Source organism: Loxodonta africana, chromosome 14 (assembly GCF_030014295.1).
Source record: "Loxodonta africana isolate mLoxAfr1 chromosome 14, mLoxAfr1.hap2, whole genome shotgun sequence".
NCBI classification, from domain to species: domain Eukaryota; kingdom Metazoa; phylum Chordata; class Mammalia; order Proboscidea; family Elephantidae; genus Loxodonta; species Loxodonta africana.
This window is the reverse complement of record NC_087355.1, coordinates 54,844,748-54,866,596: the sequence shown is the minus strand read 5'-3', so window position 1 is coordinate 54,866,596 and position 21,849 is coordinate 54,844,748. Positions and strand designations below refer to the sequence as shown.

Here is a 21,849-nt window from a genome sequence, read left to right as displayed (position 1 = left end):
TGTATAGTTCAATGACAAAGTTTACATACTTCACCATCTCTGCCCATATTTTTTCACCTCAATTAATGTAGACTCTCTGCCCCTTAAAGTTAGGTTACCTTCCTTGTCTACCTTTGTGTGCCTTTTATAATTCCTTTGCTTTTCTTTATCCCTCCGCTTCTCTCTCTCACTTTCTCTCTTTCCCTACCATTTTGTCTTTTGGTAGCTTCCCCTCCTGCCAAGTTTTTAGGTCTTTCAGTCAGTCCCTCAAAAGCTTTGTGTTTTCCCTTCAGGAGGCAGTTAGAGCAGGGGTCAGCAAACTTTTCGTAAAGAACCTGATGGTAAATACTTTAGGCCTTGTGAACCACAGTGTTGCTACTATTCAACTCTGCCACTGTGGTGCAAAAGCAGCCATAGACAATATGTAACAAATATGTAAATAAACTAGTGTGGCCATGTGCTAATAAAACTTTATTTACTAAAGCAAGCTGTGGGCCAGATTTGGCCTGCAGGATGTAGTTTGCCAATGCTTGATTTAGAGTTTTGGAGATTAAAGACTCTGCATTGAACATCTGATATCAGCTCCTCTTAGGGATATCCTGAATGACAAGTTCAAACCAAGCTACTGGGGGAGCTTTGGCACCTTGAATCTTGGTCTGTATTTTTCCACAGCTCAGTGTGTAGACACTGGATCAAGTAGTGATGGGAAAAGTTTTGTCACAACTGAATGCCATACAAGTTTAGAAGATTCTAAAGCAACCATGTAAATGGTTCCATCAATTCAGAACTGTCTGATGGATTTTGAGCAGTCAACATTAGGTAAAACTTCCTAGCCATGGCAGAAATATATAAGCTTAGTGCTGGTACTGTGCACCATGCATAGTTACTGACTGGTTGTCTCAGGCCGCTTCCAAAAGAGTGAGCAGATCCTGCACTGTGATTAAAACAAGCTGCTTCTCATCATTAAAGAGAAGGCTTTTGACCTCACAGACCTATGTTCAAGACAGCACAGGCCAAGCAGTCCACAAGTATTTTTTATGGTTACTTTAAGAAAATGTTTTCAATGAGTTTGGGATTTCTGAGAATCCTTTTAAGTTGTGACTTGGCAACAGAATTCTGCAGTGTTATATTTGCCTTGCCACCTTCTCAGGAATGTTGGAGACTAGGCCTGAATTCTTAGGATTGGAGAGCTAGATGCTCTCTCTAACTTTCGAAGGGTGCCTGCAGCCCATATCTGTGGATTTCACACGTTTCTCTAGGGTTCTGGGTTTCATGGTGGTCTAACCTGGCCACAGACTTTTCTTCCCTCCCCCTAACATACCTAGTTGCCTGGTTGTCAAGAAGTTATTTTCCCATGTCAAACTGCATTTCATCTGCCAGAATTTATGCTTACTAGCTCTTTTTTTTCCCCTCAGTAGTGATGGAGGGAAAATAGGTCATCTTCCTTTCAAAAAAAGAGTAAAATTTAAAAGTCCCCCGATATTTCTCTTATCTATTTTCTCTTTCCCATCCCTTTAGTTGAGAGCTCTACTGTTTTCTTTTCATATTCCAGTCATTCCTTTTTCTTCCTAAAATATCGAGTTAAAACTGAACACAATAATAAACACCTGGCCTATTCTGAACTTTCAGGAAGGATATTATGTGGATTTTACCCAGTGTATACCTATATTAAAAAAACTACTTTTTTTGCCCAAGTTGCACCCATAGGTAGAAAGTCTGTCAAGCAATGTCATCTTGCCAAGGGCAAAGCAGCTCCCAGCAAGGGTGACAAAAAAATAATAAGACCAAGTCCACATACCACCGGAAATGTTATTTCTGACTCTTACCAATATGTCAAGCCAATAGCCTAACCTTCCAAAAGCTAATAATCATACCTCACCTATAAACACTTATCTGTTTAATATTCATAGGACATACATCCTGATATCATGCTACCTTCTGCTGATTACATTCACTTCCTGTTCCTTCGAGACACTGAATTATTTTTAGTTCCCCAATTTCCAAAAACTAGTATACAGAACATGCAATATTTATGTTAAGTAGTAATCCAGAAATTTACTTATAACTTATTTTCATATTAAATGCCTTCTATTTTCTCACTACTGTGTGAGGCATAGGAGGTAAAGGACATGGTACCTACTTCCAAGGTTATCTTTCTAGTGTCTAAATCCAATTTATCTAACCATGATCTACACCACCATCAATGACCTGTGTGACGCAGACCCAAGGACAGGAGAGCAGGATTACCTCATCAGTTTATTCTTTTAAGTCAGTGTTTGGGCAGCATGTTTATGAACCTGCATTAAATGTTTGTTTTGTCATCCATTGAACACCAGTAGAATTCCAAGCGATGGTCTAATTTAGACTTAATAACGTGGCTGAAGCAATTCCCATTTTCTGTCAGAGGTGATTATAGACATCTGAATAGAGAGTGGAAGATTGATGGGTGCAGTGAGCAGCAACTTTGCTCAATAATGGCAATGTACTTGAAGTAATGCAGTTTATCATTTCCAGAGATGTGGCTGCTCTGCTCCGCATTTACATAACTTGTCATGTCCAAGAAATTGACAAAAGAGGTAGTCGGAAACAGACAGTGGGAACACACCCGTCAAAAAAATATCTTCTCTCATGATCACATTGAGAATGACCAGTCAGTTTTGGCTTAAGGAATTTTTAATAGCAACCTAAAGCCCTTGCAGCTAAATAGACTATGAAAAATGAGGAAGTATGGAATGAGCTGTTTGCCATTTGTTTTTGGTGGATGAAGAATGTTTTCATCAGTCGAAAGTTTTCAAGGTAGCTTCCCAAAGAGCTTTCAACGGGCAGTATTGCCTAATGGTTAGGAACCCAGCTCTGAAGTCTCAGGGCCCAGGTTCATATCTGACCTCAGCTACATGAACTTACGAGCTGTGCAGCATGGGATGAGCTATTAACTTTTTTGTACCCCATCTTTCTCATCTCTTAAAGGGATAATAATAGTGCCTACCTCATAGGCTTGTTGAGAAGATTTAATGAATCCTTATGTTTTTGTTTTATTTTATGTCTAAATCCAGTTTATCTAACCATGATCTACACCAACATCCATGAGCTGCATTACATAGCTCAAAGGAAAGCACAGGATTGTTGTTAGTTGCCGTCAACTCCATTCTGACTCACGGCCACGAGTTTATTTTCTTGAGTCCATGTTTGGCCAGCATGTTTATGAACCTGCATTAAATGCTTTGTCATCCATTGAGAACCAATAGAATTCTTATGCTGAATATGCAAGCTGTCATATAACACGACATAGAGAGACAAGATATATTTTTAAAGATGCCACTAATAGCAAAAACATGATTCTGATAACTTTTTGCAGTTCTCATGACAATCTGGTAAGAATTGATTTGTGCCATGGACACAATGACTGAGTTGGAGAAAACCTAGCAAAATACCTACAAAGTCATTTCTCCGGGGTCAGGAAGACACACAGTACTCTAAGAAATTCTCTTCCTCTCCAAAGTGTTCTCTCTGAACGCACTCGGGGCAGTGTTGCAGTCTCCTGCAGGCTTTGCTTCAGTGATTTTCTCATCTGTAAGAGCGCGCACCTCTTTGATGGAAAGCTATTTGCACAGGGACAGAATGTTTTCCTGTAGCTATGATGTAAGTGGTATCAAAGTTATTGGCTAAGTTGGAAAATAGCTTAAGTTATCTTCAGGGCTTCTGCCTCCCTGTCTGCTTCAGCCTGGAGGTGTGTATAATTGGGACTCAGCAAGACAACCTTGACACCCTTCTGCAGAGAGATGAGCCTGTTTGATGATACAGGCTCATAGCTTGACAAAGAGCAGCTTTCCCCTGGGGGGCAGCATGGCCATAGGGAACACCCTGTGAATCTGTTAATGAAAAGTCAGTGGCCCAGGACCTCCAACCTGACTCACTGAGTGGGAAGGCTTTAATCCATCCCATTACTTGCTGTCACTACCAGCGCAGGCCAACACCCTAGCCATCCAGTCAGTAATGAGAGATATGGTATTTCTCATAAACGTTACTCTTCTGAGCTGATTTGCATATTGTTAAATTTGGTCTTTGGCTGCAAAACATAGTAACCAACTCGAGCTCACTGGAGCAAAAAACACTTAATGGGAAGGCCATTGCAGAACTCACAGTTGGAAGGAACATCTGGCGCACCAGACTTTGAAAGGGCAGGGACCAAGGGAACCCTGGGCAGGCTGTAGCAGGAGATGGTGGTCTGCATTCGGGGAGCCACTCTGCAGTCCCTTTAGTTTCTTTGTCATTCGTCCAAAGACTCAAATTTCTGCGAAAGAGAATGCAATTGCTCATCTCCTGGTTGGAGAAGAGGAGGATGCTATGTCTAACAGTCTTGCCAGGTTATCTCCAATGGGGACAGATGTTTCTTAAAGAAAAAATTGAGCACTGACACCAGAAGAAGCGAGAATGGTGGCAAAGGGGAAAACTACAGTGCTTGCTACTTTGCCTCTCTCAGGATGGGATCATGTGTGTAGATCACTTAAGAGCTGAAATACACTGCAAAGATCTATGATACCTGGACCAATTTATCTCACAGTGTCACTGAACCTTACGCTGTCTTACTGCCTTGATTGAATCTTTCTTTTAGGCAGAGCCTTGGCATGTGCATTCTTGCCTTCTTCCGAGAAGGTCTCCTAGTGTTCAAAGCTCTCCTCACTCACCAGAAAACATGAGGCCCACCAGCTCCGCAGGGAGGTTACTGTTATCTGAGTCTGACTTTGGCATTCACACCCAGACCTGTGTTGCATCAGAGAGAGCCCCTTTGGGCAACTTAGAAGGATGGGGGGGGCGGGGGGTTCATTATAGTGAAATAAAGGCACAGGGAGAGTTTTTCCTTGAAGGTCTGCAAAGGCTGTTTCGCTCCTGTGAGACGCTGTACGCACAGTGACAAAGGCTGTAGACTGCCTAATGCCCCCTCTGTCTAGGGCCTATCACAGGGACAGGGTCTGCAGGGTAGTTGGGCTCAGGCTTCACACTCAAGAAGGGCTTCAGATTTATGCTTCTGAGATTATCACAAAAGCAAGTTTTTCTCAAAGTCCCAGAAATACACAGCGAGGTTTCAAAGGAAATGATGTATGAGGTAGGGTTCTCAGCTACAACCAAGAGAAACCCACTCCAGGTAGTTAAACAAAAAGGAATATGTTAAAGGATACTGGTAACTCGTAGAGTCCCCAGGACAGCCAGAGGACCAGGCTGAGAGGCTACACAGCCAGGACTAACCGCAAGTATCAAACAGAGCAACTCCAGTGGACAGTCTGATGCTGCCACTGGGCACAGGTATCACAGTCATATTGTTGTGGCTGGGACCACTGGTAGACCTTCTGTCACAGTTGGGCCTGGAAGTGGGATTTGTCTGTCTCCTCCCTCTCAAAATAGATTCCTAGGGTACCTGTCTCCTCAGTCATTATCTTACCAAGTCGAGTCTGGTGCTGGGGCACCAATTTGGAAGAGCCGAGGGCATGTGCCTGGGCCCCAGCTCCAAAGGAGGCTGAGAAAGCATGTTTTTGACTTTTGCCATGGGGAGAGTTCCCTGGAGGGAGAATGTTCCAAGAAACAACAAACCAACAACAAAAAACCTGTTGGCCATCGTTGAGTGGATTCCAACTCATAGCGACCCTATTGGACAGAGTAGAACTGTCCCATAAGGTTTCCAAGGAGTGCCAAGCTTTTGGTTAGTAGCCCAATGCTTAACCACTGTGCCACCAGAGCTTCCAAAGAAACAACAGTGCCCATTTTAAAGGCTAATTGTATAACTTTCAATTTGCATTTCATTAATGAACCACCTCTCCCATGTTACGCTATGAATTAATAGGTTAAAAAATGTAATTATTTTATAAATTGTGCAGTGGTATTGCCTTCTATCTTTATGTTTAAAAGTGTTGGTTTACAAAAACATTGAAGACTACCACAATTTTTGTAACTTTATGGCAGGGTAGCAAATATACCGAGATTCTCAAAAAATAGATTCTGGCCTCTCAGAGGTTCATTTGGTAATTAAGTATGTGAACCTTGGGTGAACACCTACACAACTCTAGTTTGGCATTGTTATGTAAAGCAGGGCAGTAATACTTATCTGCATACTTAATAGGGTTGATAAGTCTGGGTATCGTTAAGTACTGATAGGTATTGAAGAACAAGTATTTCTTGTAACGTGATAGGATGCAACTAGGAATAATAATTGTAACAGTTTTACTTACTTTATTTGTTTCTTTGGTTTAATAAATTTATTTCTAATTAACTTGTGCAGCTTACTAGAAATGTTAAGTACCAAACAGAACCTTGAAACTGAATACTTACACCCCATTTACTTCAGTATCTCTTTCCAAAACACAGTCATGTCCCAAAGGACAGTGGAGTCAGAAAATAAAACCAACAGGAGAATTGTGCAGTTCTTTTACTTGTTTATTTCATAAACATTTAGCATGCACCTACTGTATGTCTCAGATAAAACAGAGTGATCTTCATCTTATATGGTGCACCAGGTAGGGAAGAGGGATTTGTTACAAGAGCATTACAGTCTACTGAGACAATGATAAACCAGAGAAGAAACATGCTTAGTTCTGCCCTGAGTCGTCAGGGCCTGCTCCCAGGGATGAGGACTGGAGAAGGGAGAGGAACCGAAGTGAGGAGGGCATTCTGGGTAAAGAGAGCTGCCTCTGCTGTTCAGACGTGTGAAAGCTCCTGAGGAATTGGAGAATTACACCTCTGGCTGGAAGGAAAAAGCTGGGTGAGGGATGACACCCTGTCAGACACCTTCAGATGTGAAACTGGAAGCACATTCCTTTTGCTGTTGGTGATAATGCCTACGATTTACATTTTGTGTTAATTTGACCTCGTTTACATAATGCCTTATTATAAAGAATCACTTAGATGTTGCCTAATTGTCACCTTTCTCTTGCTCAACCCAAAGCTCCGAAGGTCAAAGTAACAACTTTTATTTGGCACAAGGCAGAGAAATATAATTTGGTATTTTACTGTGTCAACCACATTTTAAAACCACAATGTACATCATAAAAGCTGTCTAAAAAGAAGTCTGAAGGTAATTCTCCATATTCATTTCTCTCTAACCACAAAATCTTTGCTTTGTATATTGCCTTTCGTCTTTGTCCGAATGCATATGTATTTTGCTTGTAGACATAGTGTACACACTTCGTATAGCCTGCTTTTTCCATTTAATGTACATCATTATCATTTTTTTCCTTCCCCAGAATATTCTTAATTCTTATCTTTCATAGATGACTAGTATCTCATTGAGTAGTCACTGGAAGATGCTCATGCTTCAAGTGTTCAATAATTTTGGCAATAATGCAATGACAGTCATTGTGTATAGAGCTTAGTTCTTAGATAATTTTCTGACGTAGAGCCTTCTGATTTAGAGTTTTCCCTTTTCTCTATCCTAATCTGAACCTTCTTCATGTAACAGCCTTACTAGTGCACCAATCCAGACATACAAACCCAAAGGTTTAACCATAATGCTGTTCATGTAACTGTAATGTGTAGAAAAGCAGCAGCCCAGACTATGGAAATACGGCAGAGAGATTGTGATAGCCGTAAAAGTTACTTTAGCCTGAAAGTCTGAAACCCCTCTGTACTGATCCCTAGATTTATATTCTTTGGATTTGTGTCTTTCATTACCAACTCATAACTAATTCTATACTTAGTGTCCTTTCAAAATGTTTCTTCATTTTTCTTCTTTATTGATATTACTTACTATTTGATCAATACCCTTCCCTTCTCAAGCGTTTAAAATTGGAGTTGTACCGGTCTCTGATTCATTAGTGATGTTTTAAACTTTGCATCAGTGAGATGGTTCCTGTGGCCATAGAAAGCTTTTTTTGTTGCAGCATACACTTACCATAAAAAAATATGACCCAGGAATTCCACTCCTGGGTATTTACACTAGGGAAATGTTCTCACAAAAGTATGTACACAAACGTTTATACAGCTTATTCATACTTATTAAAACCTGGGAACAACCCCAATGTGTTTCAACGGGTAAATGGGTAAACACACAGTGGTATATTTGTACCATGGAATACTACTGAGCAATAAAAAGGAATGAACTATTGATACACACAACTTGGATGAATCTCAAAGACATCATGCTGAATAAAAGAAACCAGTCTTAAAATATTACATACTGTATGATTCCATTTATATAACATTCTTGAAAAGGCAAAACTATAGTGACGGAGAACAGATCAGTGGTTGCTAGGAGTTGAGGTGAGGAAGGGAGCGACTACAAAGAGATAGTATGAAAGCGTTTTGGGGGGTGATCAAACTGTTCTACGTCTCATTGTGGTGATGGTAACAGGACTGTACACATGTGCCAAAATTCATAAAACCGCATGTGAGGAAACGATCATTTTAATTATATGTTGATTTAAAAAGTAATAAAAAATCCAGTTACGTCAAACTAGTTTTATGTCCTTTGACAAGTTCCTTAACCTCTCTAAATCCTAGTTTATTTGCCTGTAAAATGTGAAAAATACTGTCTACCTTGACGAGGTGTAATAAAGATGAAATATGATGTTAGAAAGTATCAACATACAGGAGGCTCCTTTCTTGTCCATAGTGAATATTTCTCATTGGGGGCAACTTCTGTTTTTTATTATTTCCCGTGCTTTTTTTAAAGTGATTTGGCTAACTCTTGGGAAACAAACTGGAGCCACTGAAGGTTTTAAACAAAAAAGTGATGTGATCTGATTTGCATTTTGAAAAGCTCATTTGGATATGTTTGAGGAGAATAGATGGTAGGCACGTTAAGAGTGGAAACAGAGACCAGTGAAGAGGTATTGGGGTAGTGCAAGTGATAGACAATGGTGGAGTGGTAACTGGTGAGAGCAGCAGAGACAAGAGAAGTAGGCAGGTTTGGATTTATTTCTTTGAAGGTAGAGCCAACAAGGCTTGATGATTGCTGGAGAGGGTAGGGAAAGGAAAAAAATCCAAGTCGATTGCTAGACTGTGGACTTGAGCTACTTAGATAGACGGTAGTGTCATTTCCTGAGATGAGAACTCAGAGAAGGAGCAAATCTGAGTGGGTGGGTTGTGGTAGGCATTGACAATCAAGAATTCTGTTTGGGCGTGTTAAGACTGAAGTCAAGTAGGCAGTTGGCAGTTGGATGGAGGAGTCTGGAGCCTACAACTGCAGGACCTCCAGGACAGCAGGTGGCGTTTTGAGTCTCCCAGCAGTGGCCCTTCCAGACTAGGATTGAGGGACCCTTCAGCTGCACTTCCTTTGACCCATCCTCGAGGTTTTTAGCTGAGTATTTCTCTTTAATCTAATTCCGAGGGAGATAATAGAAACTTCCACCAGAATCCAGATTGTGCTGATATTATTTGCTGTGATCTGTTGCTTTTTTTTATCTTTTCTTTTCCATTTTATGAGGTTTAAGGAAAGCAGGTACCCAGCATTTCCAAATACCCAGCCATCTATCTGGAAGTCACCGATCATATTGTGTTAAGATCAAAAAGTGTTAATGAACTGCTGAGAGTGATGATGAATATGCACAAGCATGACACTGAATATACTAAGAGATTCTATTCTAACCTATTTGGTTATTTCTATTATCCTCAAATTTCCAGACAATGGAAAAAAAAAAACTCAAGATATATTTTTCCTTGATGACTACCCAATTCAGGATAGTGATAACCTCTGGAAGGGAATGATGGGAATAGGATTTGGGGAGGGGCATAGTGGAAGCCTCAACTGAATCTGTGAAAAGTTAGAATGCTATAGAGTTGGATATTGGGTTTCAGTGTGTGTTCATCCAACTCACCTGTATTTGAAATGTCTTGTAGTTACAAATTGAAAAATAATATTTTGTTCTTTAATAACATAAATAAAATAGTTTAAAAATTTAAACAAGAGAGAATGCTCTTCTACCCCATCCTCATTAATCACCTTAAAGAGTTGTTTCTTGGTTCTTTGTCTCAGAAAATGTAGTTACTTTGTAATGAAATGTTAATGCCAATTTCTATTCTTCAAGTCACTTGTTACAGTGATAAAGCTATGGTTTAATAGAGTTGCTAAATTTTCTTCTAAGTCATTCTCCTTTTAATATTTTATGTTCATCAAATGAGCTGGTGATGACCTGGAGAATTTTTGTTTTTTTACAAACACAGGACCATCTCTGCAAAAACCCATCATCAGGCTGTGAACTTCAACATCTTTGAGGGCATGGTTTGCCATGGGGTGCCTCTTGTGACTATCTCAAGAGGCAAAGTGGTGTATGAAGCTGGAGTTTTCAATGTCACAGCAGGAGATGGGAAGTTTATTCCTCGCAAACCATTTGCTGAATATATTTACAAACGAATCAAGCAGAGAGACCAGGTGAGTGTGTGCAGGGCACTGTTACTCGGGGCTGGACTGGGCCGTCAGTGGATCGTTATTGCCTGGTTTGTTTCTGTTGTCATTGTTGTTTTGTCACACTCTAACTTATTCTGGATGTCAGGACTGATACGGGATATTATAGACAAATACTAGTTTTTGAAGAAAGAATCACTGGATAGATGCATTTTTCTGTGCAGACTGGTGTCTACTCACAGTTTCCTGATGGACCAAGTCAGGGTTTCCCAGGCAAGTTCACAGCCTTAGGGAGCCGTTTGGCAAAAGCCGGGGTCATCCAAGAAGTAGACATCCAGATGGAAGGATAAAGGGGCAAGGTTTTTATTACAGGAAACATCTGTGAGAAAAACTGGAGAGGGAGCTGGGAAGGCTTGGAGAGCCCTCAGACTTCAATGCAAGTCAGAAGGTGAGAGGGAGAGAGGGCAAAAATGTTGGATGGAAGCTTCCTAGATGTTCTCTGTAGAGTTCGTGAGGCAAGTCTCCTTTCTCTCTGAAATAGGCCCCTCTTAGAAGTCCCTGGGTGGGGTGGTGCAAATGGTTACTCCCCCTTCGCTGCTAACCAAAAGGTTGGAGGATCAAATCCACCCAGAAGCACCTTGGAAGAAAGGCCTGGTGATGTACTTCTAAAAAATCAGCCATTGAAAACCCTGTGGAGTGCAGTTCCACTCTGATACACACGGGGTCGCCATTACTCAGAGTAGCAGCTGGTGGTGGTGGTGATGAAGGTGGTATGGCTACAAGCTCAGTTCTTGGTTGGAAGCAGCAATGGGAGGCATGGTCTCAGTGCAAACACAGTAATGGAGTTCAGAGCACAGTTGGGCCCTTGGAAAATTACACTCTCTGCAGTTGGAGTTTTGGAAGGCACTTTCTCAAGGCCTCCACAGCAGTGGTAGAGTTTGGGGGTCAGATGGATCTAATTATAAAGTCTCCTCTGTCCTCTTATTTCCTAGCTGTGTGACCATGAGCAAGTTTCTCTATCATCCTTGGGCTGTTTCCTCTAGAAAATTAGGGCAATGTTTCCTTTGCAACAAATTCTTGTGTGACTCAAATGAGACTTGAAAATGTTTAAGATACACAGTAGGAAGTCATTATGTTCTGTCTCTTTGCTTTCCCCTTTCGATGACCGAATCTATTCCAAAGGCCCCATTCTTTATTTATAATATCTGTGTTATTATAAATGTTATTTATTCTTAATATATTTGGGGCTCTCACACACATTTTGTTTAGCTCGCACAGTGTTTTAAGCAGTTTCAAAAAATCATTTCGTAAGCTAAAGTAACAAAAGGTTTCAGATTAAAAATCTAGATTTCTGGAATCTTGAGCAGCATAAGGTTGCTGTGAGTCAAAATCCACTCGACGGCAGTGGGTTTTTATAGGGTTGTCATGAGCTGGAATTGACTTAAACGGCATGCAACAACAAAAAACAACAGGAGGGGGACGAAACCCATCGCCCTCAGTCCCACATGGCAAGAATTGCCAGCCAGAGCCCCTACAGAGGGTCCACTCTCTGGTTTTCAGCCGGCAGGCTTCACTCATTTATGTTACTTGTCTGGCCTTGTAGGCATTAGAGCTTTTAACCCTTGGATTAGTTCTAAGGCTCTTGTCTTCTTTTCATTTTCAAACATACCTCTCTTTTTTCAAAGTTCCCTAGCTTTTTTTTTTTTTTTAATTCATTTTACTTGAGCCTTATAGTCTCTTTGATTTCTTCTCTGATGTTTTGTGAAAATTTTTTACTTGTGGATTCTCAGAGTCTGTTACACAAGATTCGTCCATTTTTAGATACTTTCTAAAGCTTTGATTAAGTGTATAAGTGCTGTAGAACATTTTACATTCTCAGAAATGCTACAATTCTTTATATACTGTATTTCAGTCAGAATAGATGTTTAGGTTACAGTTCATTTTAATTTGTAGCTGTTGACACTGAAAAGTGACAGGCAAATAGTGATAAGAATTGTATGTGTTTCTGAACATTTATGTAGCCAAGTACAGCAATACTAACGTTTACTGAGGGCTTACTGAATGTAAGGCATGGTGCTAACAGCTCTCTCACTGCAACGACCCTTTGAGAGAGGGAGATATTTTTTCCCCACTTTAAAGATCAGGAAACTGAGGCTTCAAAAAATTAAGAAATATACCCAAGTCACACAGCTAGTATATGGCAGGACCAGAATGTAAATCCTGGTTATCTGACTCCAAAAAGTGTCTACTTAAGCAATTAAATATACTGCAAGTTGTACAGACTGAGTTAAACGACGTCATTAGTGATAAATTGCACAGCACTATGTTTGGAAAGTAATACCAAAAACCCAACTCATCACCATCGAGTAGATTCCGACTCCAACCCTATGGGGCAGTCCTATAGGGTTGCTATGAGTCAGAATCGACTGAACGGCAACCGGTTTGGTTTTTTGGTTTTGGGAAGGAGGTAGAATCAACAGAACTGGGTGGTAGATTATGTGACACTCGAAGTGAATACAAGATGGGGCTGTTCCTGGCAATCAGTTCCAGTTACCACCAGCAGGGATGCTAGACTAACAGGGAACACCTGATCAATTGTATTGAAATGACTTGCCTGAGTCTTCCTCTTGTGGGGAAAATGTTTTGGGCAGCAGAGATCATCAAATGATTGGCTGTATCAGTTTTCCTTTTTAAATTGTTTTGGTTTTCTTTTTCTGTTGGCAGAATTAATGTAAGTTTTATTTTTTATGAGTTGAGTATCAATTCTATGAATTATTTTAGTTTTTTAGTATTTTCTTCTGGTATAAGGAGCCCTGATGGCACAATGGTTAAGAGCTCAGCTGCTAACCGAAAGGTTGGCAGTTCAAACCCACACAGTGGTTTCTTGAGAGAAGGACCTGATGATGCTTCCATAAAGATTACAGCCTAGGAAACCCTATGCGGCAGTTCTACTTTGCATATAGGGTTGCTTTGAGTCAAAATCCACTCAACAGCACCTAACAACAACAACATCAACTTTTTAGGCATTCTAGTGCATTATTTTTTTTATAATAATAATCCTGAATACTTACTATCTGCCAGGCACCGTAATAGGTGATTTATAGTCATCATTTCACTTAATCTGCATATCGTTAGATATTCGCTATTAGATATTACTAGATATTTTCCCTGTTTTATAGAGTAGAAAGCTGAGTCTCAGCAAGATTAAGTAACTTTCCTTGAGCTAAGTAGTAAGTAAACACAAGAGATGAGAGCCAGGATTTGCGATTAAGGCCTTTCTGATTTCTACTATACCATGTGATCTCTGTAGAGGTAGAAAAGAGAAGGAAATGATTCTGAAACTCAAATCATAGAGAAATACATTATTAAAAAATATATTTTTTTGAAATCTAAGTAAAGTTTATTGTTAAAAAATATTTGATGTGGAAAATGTATCAGATAAAATGGGGGAAATAAGGTTTGGGGATTGTCCAGAGACAAAGGTAACTTCTAAAATAAAAATATCACACTAAAGCTCAGTAAAAGTGTTATTAGGAACTCTAAATTTTAAAGTCATTAAGAGTTTTTAGAGGTTTTGCTTTTGGTTTGCACTTACAATAGTCGTATTTCCTTGTGAGTGGAGACAAGGGTTTAAGGGCAGGCAGGAATGTCCTATTTCTTCTGCTCGCCTATTATCCTCACCAAGAAAATTAATCACTTCCCATTCAGGACTCCCAAAGCACAGATAATAGAGACATGTCAGTGTTTGTCAGCTTCAGAATTTTTGGTCTTCTGGCTAGAGTGTTAATTCCTTAAGGGCAGGGTCTTATACTTTTTATGTCCAGCACTTGGTACGTAGTAGGCGTTCGTTAAATGCATAAGCTGCAAAAGAAAGGAGCAAAGGCTATATTTTCAGAGCTACATAGGAGGGAATTTAAATAAATATACCTAGAAGTTTGCCTCCTGCCACATGCATCCCAAATAGTGAGATTATCTGTGAGTTTGATTCTTGTCCATGATTTTATTACTTAATAAAATTTATCAGCCTGAGGCTATGCAGCTATCACTGTATCCAATGTTGTGAGGCATTTCAAAAGCAAGAAAAGACATTTGTATTCAGTTTCACAGCTTTGGGGAATTGTTAATTAGTTAATCTTAAAATTTAAAGAATTGATCCCTAAGGGAAAAAATTTAATCACAAGATGAGATAGAAAATTTTATTTAATAAGTAAACCGGAACCAGAAATAGAACATGATAAAACATAGATTTCAATTTTATATAAAAATCACTTAAGAGAGAGTGTTGGGAGACATGGGAAAGAGATGGGGGGGGTGGTAATAGCAGCTTATATGGTCAAGAAAGTCCTAAAAGAACAAAATCAACTTATATACTAAATTCTTTACCAAAAATATAGCTCTTTAAATACAAATGGATTAACATTTTTAGAATTTGTGTGTGTGTTTACAGTGTTATAATCTCTACCAAAATTTGGAAGTGCAGATACTCTTCAAGTCATCTCTTTTTCTCTTCTTTTAATAATAAGCAACCCCAACCTATTCTGGAAAACGCAGGTCACGTTGAATTTTATAGAGAAACAGGAGTAGCTTCATGGAGCAATGTACGCTTTCAGGATACTACTGCCAGAGCTTTAGACTGGTCTATATCTTGCAACTGTAAGCATAATTTGCCTTCCAGATAAGGTAAAATTGAGTGGATGGCTGATATGGTCCTTGAAATGCATGTTGTCCATTTCTGAAGTAACAGTTTGTCAATGTCTTTCTCAATGTGGTAGCTCAGAGAAAATAATTTAAGACACGTCATCAACTGTCATATAATCCTAGTTTTCACAGATTCATTGCTAGTAATAATAAAATGTAATACATGTGCTGAAATTGGCTCATACTGGCCTGTGGAAGTCACTTTCCAACTCTGCATTCAGTGATGTCACTTTGGTAGCTTGAAATCAGCCATGGTGGAAGTATTTGCACCACAGAAATAGGCAGGTGCTACAAATCAGGGCTTTGGTGGTTGGAAGGAAGAAGGTGGGTGGGGCCGCTTGTTACCTTTACCAGTGCACCTCTGTCTACAGAGCACTTTCCAAATACTCCCTTTTCGTGCATTCCCTAATCATTCAATGTATATTTAGTGAACACTAGTTATGTGCCATGTACAGTTTAATCCTTACAACAACCTTCTGAGCTAAATAGTGGTATATCTCTCTTAGGAAATTGAGGCCCAGGGAGGTCACGTAGCTACTGAGTGGCAGAGTTAGAACTCAAACCTGGTTTGTCTACCTCCAAAGCCAATCCCTTGAAATTCCACCACTGCAATATAATAATCATACAGTTTAGTCCTTATTCAAACACATAGCCACCCACCCCCATGCTCAGGAGTATCACACCCCCACTCTCCCCTCCTGCACATAGGGTTCAGCTACCCCCAGACTGGCATGTTTACCAGAGGAACCAGCCCCGAAATGAGAGGGCCCAGCTTTAATGCCATGTCCTTGAGAAATAGCTTGCGAAATAGGGTATTTTGAGGCTTAAATGGAAACACTAGATGAATTGTAAAACGTTTACCAAATTCTTACTGTTATAAAATAGATCACCAATATTAAGCCTAGGGCTTTACTCCTGTTCTGGTGGCTGGCAGTCCTCTGAACAGTGCAGTTCAGTGTATATCCAGTTTCCTCTAAGTTCACCGGGCCAGGCATGAATTTCATGCCCAGGGACTTGCTGTCATATTCATTTGGATTCTTTGGTGTTGGGCCAGGTACGCTATCTTAACCGTTGATACTAGTATCTTAGCCTCATGGGCGCCATCATATCAGTAACTCTTTTAGGGTCCCGGGATTCTTCTCTATTGGTCTTGCTAGTCTCAGAAAATCTGGCTTCTGACCACTCCACTTTCTGCAGACAACATTGTCAAATTTTCTGTCACCTTACGACTTCCTCTTCCCCCTGTTCAGTTAACCAAAAAACATTTCTGCAATTATCTGGGTGTAACGGTGACTGCAATTAATGTTTATTCCCCAGTACTGCATATTTGTGATATAATTCTCATTTTTGTCTTTCCATTAACTCATCACCATGACAATCACTATGAACTCAAATTCAACTCTTACCTACCAAAGTAAACCACCAGTGTCTTGATAGGCGAGAGGCCATTTATGTCTCCTATATTAGTGTCAGGAAACCCTGGTGGCGTAGTGGTTAAGTGCTACGGCTGCTAACCAGAGGGTCAGCAGTTCAAATTCTCCAGGTGCTCCTTGGAAACTCTGTGGGGCAGTTCTACTCTGTCCTATAGGGTCGTTCTGAGTCAGAATCGACTCGACGGCACTGGGTTTGGTTTTTTGGTTTTTATATTGGTGTCACGGATTGAATTATGTCCCCCCAGAAATGTGTGTATCAATTGGACTGTGCCATGATTCCCAGTATTGTGTGATTTCCCTATCTGTTGCAAATCCTGCCTCTTTGATGCTAACGAGGGAGGATGGGCTGCAGTTGGGTTAGTGAGGCAGGACTCAAATTACAAGATTGTGTCTTGAGGCAGTCTCTTGAGATATAAAAGAAGGAAGCAAGCAGAGAGACAGGGGAACCTCATACCACCAAGAAAGCGGTGCTGGGAGCAGAGTGTGTCTTTTGGACCAGGGGTCCCTGCAATAGCAAACTCCTAGTCTGGGGGAAGATTGATGAGAAGGCCATCAGAGACAGAAAGCTTTCCCCTGGAGCTGACAACCTGAATTTAGACTTTTAGCCTATTTTACTGTGAAGAAATAAATTTCTCTTTGTTAAAGCCATCCACTTGTGTTATTTCTGTTATAGCAGCACTAGATGACTAAGACAATTAGCTAGGACAGTTTTTCTCACACAGTTTACTCTCAGGTTATTCTGTTTGATTGTGATACCATCTAAATGGAAGGAACCACTGGTTGCTCATTCAGTTTTGTCCAGCCTGTACTAGAAAAAAGCATGCTACAACCCAGATCAACCTTTTTGAAGGTGTGTTTCTCAGGACACTAGTCTCTTCAGGTGCTCCTTGAGAAAGCCATCAAATAATTTTGGATAATGTTACCTTCAGGTGATGATATCACACAGCATCACATTGAAGAGTCTGAGAAGTCTTACAGTAAAGAAATCTTCCTTCATTTAACAAGCATGTGTTGAACACCAGGCACTATCCTAGGTGCTGGGATACAGGAGTAAATAAGGCAGAAGTCTCTGTTCTCAAAGAGCTTAAATTCTGCTTCCGTTTCAACCGCAGCTTGTAGCACTTAAGTTCTAGCTCTGTTTAGGATGCTTATTACACTTCCTTATGAAGAGGTCAAGGAGCCAGTTGGATAAAGGAGTCAGGAGACCTGGGCAGAGATAAGAGTTAAAGATTAGAGTTTGGCAGTCATGGCCATGATTGTATTTAAAACCATGAGGCTGAGGCCACTGTTGTGGATTGAATTATGTCCCCCCAAAATATCTGTCAACTTGGCTAGGTCATGATTCCCAGTATTGTGTGATTGTTTACCATCTTGTCATTTGATGTGATTTCCCTATATGTTGTAAATCCTATCACTGTGATGTAATGAGATGGATTAGTGCAAGTTACATTAAATGAGATCTATAAGATTAGATAGTGGTTTAAGCCAATCTCTTTTGAGATATAAAAGAGAAGCAAGCAGAGAGACATGGGAACCTCGTACCACCAAGAAAGCAGTGCCGGGAACAGAGTGCATCCTTTGGACCTGAGGTTCCTGTGAGGAGAAGCTCCTAGTCCAGGGGAAGATTGATGACAAGGATCTTCCTCCAAAGTCGACAGAGAGAGAAAGCCTTCCTCTGGGGCCAGTGCCCTGAATTTGAACTTCTAGCTTACTGGACTGTGAGACAATAAAACTTCTCTTTGGTAAAGCCATCCGCTTGTGTTATTTCTGTTGTAGCAGCACTAGATGACTAAAACAGCCACCAAAGAGACTGGGTAGATAGGAAAGAAAGAGCAATGGAGATAGAGCTCAGGAGCCTCCAATATCCAGAGGCTGAGGAGAAGAGAAATCAGCAAAGTACCTGAGAAGCCTGAGCACTGAGGTAGGAGGAAAAACCAAGAGAACCTGGAGTCCTGGGAGCCAAGAGAAGAAATCTGCTTACTTTGTTCAACCCAGAACCCTGTGATCCTTTATCCCGATCTTTCTGTGTTTTAAGCTGCATAAATATCCTTTGGAGTTTAGATAGGAGAACCAGGATGGAGTCCGTGTTATCACTACACTCATCTAGGGTACCAGGGAAAGAAGCACGCTTTGTTTCAGGCCCAACAAGGATAGCCTCCCAGCACCAAGCACTGGTCCCACCAGATGCTGGAGCCCATGTCAGGGCTGGGTGCTTCACATGTCAGATGGAGATTTGCCACTGTCTCTAGAGAGAAGGAACAAGGCTAGTTTTCCTAAGAGTGGTAAGTTAGTTCTACTTAGAAGACAAATATGTAATGGAACTTCTGAACGACAGCAGGGACGGTTTAAGATTCTGCCGTAAGAGCTATCATCACCTTTCCATTTGTCACAGTGAAGACCTGTGGAGGCTCTAAAGTGTACATAGAGTACAGTGCCAGGAGTGATGGAGAGTACAAAGATGAACAAGACATGAGTCTAGCCATTAAAGGATAAGAAAATATTAAAAGGTTAAAAGTGCTGGGAGGCTTGAGACTAGAACTTAAATTGTCTTCGAGTCCTGCCAACTTATCTGTCAAAGGAGATTTTGACATATGAGGCAGAGACTCCTGACGGAAGATTGGTTCATTTCTGAGGTGGCAGTGTGGGCAGGAGTGGTTACCTTTTCATGGCTATTCTGGCAGGACACCAGTCTCTGCCCACCCAGAGCCTAGGAGGAGGCTAGAGTTAGAAGGTGTACAGATTAGACCTAGATGGTCAGGTCAGAGACATATGATGGTCAATGTGACCAGAGTGACCAGAGAGGGTAAAAGCTGCCCAGTAGCATTGCTGGTGCAGTGACTGAGCAGCCAGAGGGGCTCTTAGACAGCCAGGTGACCTGAGACCAGCCACAGGAGACAGCTAGCCAAAGAGAAAATGCAACCCGGAGAACAGATAAATGGGGAAGCTCTGCAAGGAGTATGAGGGAAATTGAGTCAGTCCAGGTTTAAGTGATATATCATGCAGTTCCTGGATGGCACAAATGGTTTGTGCTGGACTACTATCTGAAAGGTTGGTGGTTCAAACCCACCCAGTGGCATTGCAGAAGAAAGGCCTGGCTATCTGTTTCCATAAAGATTACAGCCAAGAAAACTCTATGAAGCAGTTCTATTCTGTGAAATACGATGTCACTGTGAGTCAGAATCGACTACATGGCAGTGGCATAGGGTTTGGCTTTTAGGTTTTGTTTGTTTGTTCTTAATCGTGCAGACTGACTTAGAAAATAAAACCAGGAGAGGAAAAAACACAGGGACCAAACATCTGAAGTGCTGATGTGCTCAGGGGTGAGACCAGAAGGATGGGAAGATGTGGCCAGGGGATGGGACACTAAGTGAGTTTAAGGTTTCAGATGTAGAATGGCTCCAGGTAACATCAATGTCCAGGGGCAGAGTAGCAGAAATGGAAGGCTGGCACTTCATTTCCCAGTGTCAGTGTTCCTCAGCAGCATGGTGAGAAGACCTAGGGTGAAGAAAAGGACTGTGTAGATAGTGAGTCAAGGTGAAGTCCATGAGACCATCTAACCAGACACGGAAAGTGGACAGAGGCTTGGACTAGTGACAAGAGGGCAGAGGCCCTCTCATTTATTGGTGCCTAGTGTGTGCCAGACTCTATGCTTCAAATGTGTCCACGGCTGTGGGGACTGTGTCATCTTGTTCAATGGTTTGTCCTCAGCTGGCATGGCAAACACCTGAGGCCATGTGTGTCCAACAAATATCTGTTAAATCAATGGAGGAAATGCTTTGGTCTGCAAAATCTCATGTATCTAGGAGATGGGCTTTATTCCTCCCATTTCATAGATAAGGAAGTAGGCTTGAGGGTATTAATTAACTTGCCAGTTTCCTACAACTAGTAAATAGCAGAATTCAAACCCAGATGTGTCTTATGGTATTTTTATGCAAATAATGCACCTTTGTTTGCCAACTTTACCCTCCTCCTCCTCTTCCTCCTCCATTAGGTATTTTCATAAGCACTATGCTAATTTTTTATAGCAACTTGTAAAAAAAATTAACATACCGCGTTTACAGAAAATACCTCTCGGAGGAGGGCGAGTTTGGCAAATAAATGTAGAACTCATTGCCATGGAGTCAATTCTGACTCACAGCAACCCTGTAGGACAGAGTGGAACTGCCCCATGGGGTTTCCAAGGAGCTCCTGGTGGATTTGAACTGCCAACCTTTTGGTTAGTAGATGAACTCTTAACCACTATGTCACCAGGGTTTCCTAACAAATGTAGAAGGTATGTGTTATTTCCATAAAAATACAGGACTCCAAAGGCCACGTTGTTAATCACTACAATATATTAGTTTTGGTTGTCAAAATAAGACCCAAAATTATTTATTATTTGTCTTTGTGTGTATGTGTGTGTATACATATATAGATATTGTTATGGAGATTAAATGTTGAGAGAATTAAATATATGTAAAGCATTTAGGACAAGGCCTAGCAAGATCCCTTTTTGCTCTCAATTCATAAAGGGAGCCACATTTAGCTTTAAATGTAAGAAGCCAATAAACCACAAGAGAGAAACGAAATGTTCTGTTTCAGACTTGCACACCTACCCCTGTGGAGCGCGCACCCTATGAGGGAGAAGTCATCACCCTGAAATCCAAAGGGACAAAAGAAGAATCCACAGATGGGACCAGGAAACAGGCTCACGCCTGAGCTGAGTACTGTCAGGTAAGGGACGAGGACGGAAAAAAAGCGTTCCTGCTTGATAGCGTATGAGTTAGCATTTCTTTCTTCATACGCATTTGAATAGTCCAAGGCTAAAAGCTTCAAAGTGAGATAGGCTGAAGGACATTTGAGTCAAGGGAACACTGATAAAAGACCTCATGACACAGAAAGTTTAGATGAGCCTCCCAGATTCAGAAGAGTCTAACAATTCATTCTCTGAGATGTAAGCAAAACATTAACAGAGAATCAAGCATGAGCAAGAGGCAGTAGGCTGGCACCATACAGAGGGACTTGTTATTGAGGAAAATTGGCATTACTTAAAACAGGGAGTACAGTTTCAGGTCAGACAATTTATAAACTATTTGATTAGGACTTTATCTGAAAACAATGAATCTTTGTTTTGTCATTGCAATTATGTTCTAGAACTTTGGATGAATGAGAAATGACTCACATGTTTTCAGGAAAATTATTTGATAATATTTGATATACTGTATTTCACACTTCAAATTGGAATAATATTATAGAGATGGTCATTTTTGCAAAAATATTTGAGTACTTCATCAATTCTCTCTTAGTCCTTTGACATTTTTATCTTCATTTTTGGACGCACCTATTGTCATCATCCTTTTCAATTTCTTTTCTTCAGTTGCTTTCGGGTCCAGCTCAGGCAGATCCCTATTTGTGAGTGGTTTTGCTGAT

At 40.7% G+C, this 21,849-nt stretch overlaps 1 protein-coding gene across 1 annotated transcript in view; it reads left to right on the top strand.

The window, feature by feature from the left end:
• The window catches only part of DPYS (dihydropyrimidinase), a 105,065-nt gene extending 83,438 nt beyond the window's left edge, over positions 1–21,627 (top strand). The window contains exons 8-9 of the mRNA XM_003408268.2: positions 10,129–10,336; positions 21,022–21,627. Coding sequence (XP_003408316.1) covers positions 10,129–10,336; positions 21,022–21,138 — 325 coding nt within the window. The 3' untranslated portion in view covers positions 21,139–21,627. The remainder of the gene's footprint in view (positions 1–10,128; positions 10,337–21,021) is intronic.
• The last annotated feature ends 222 nt before the right edge of the window (positions 21,628–21,849 follow it).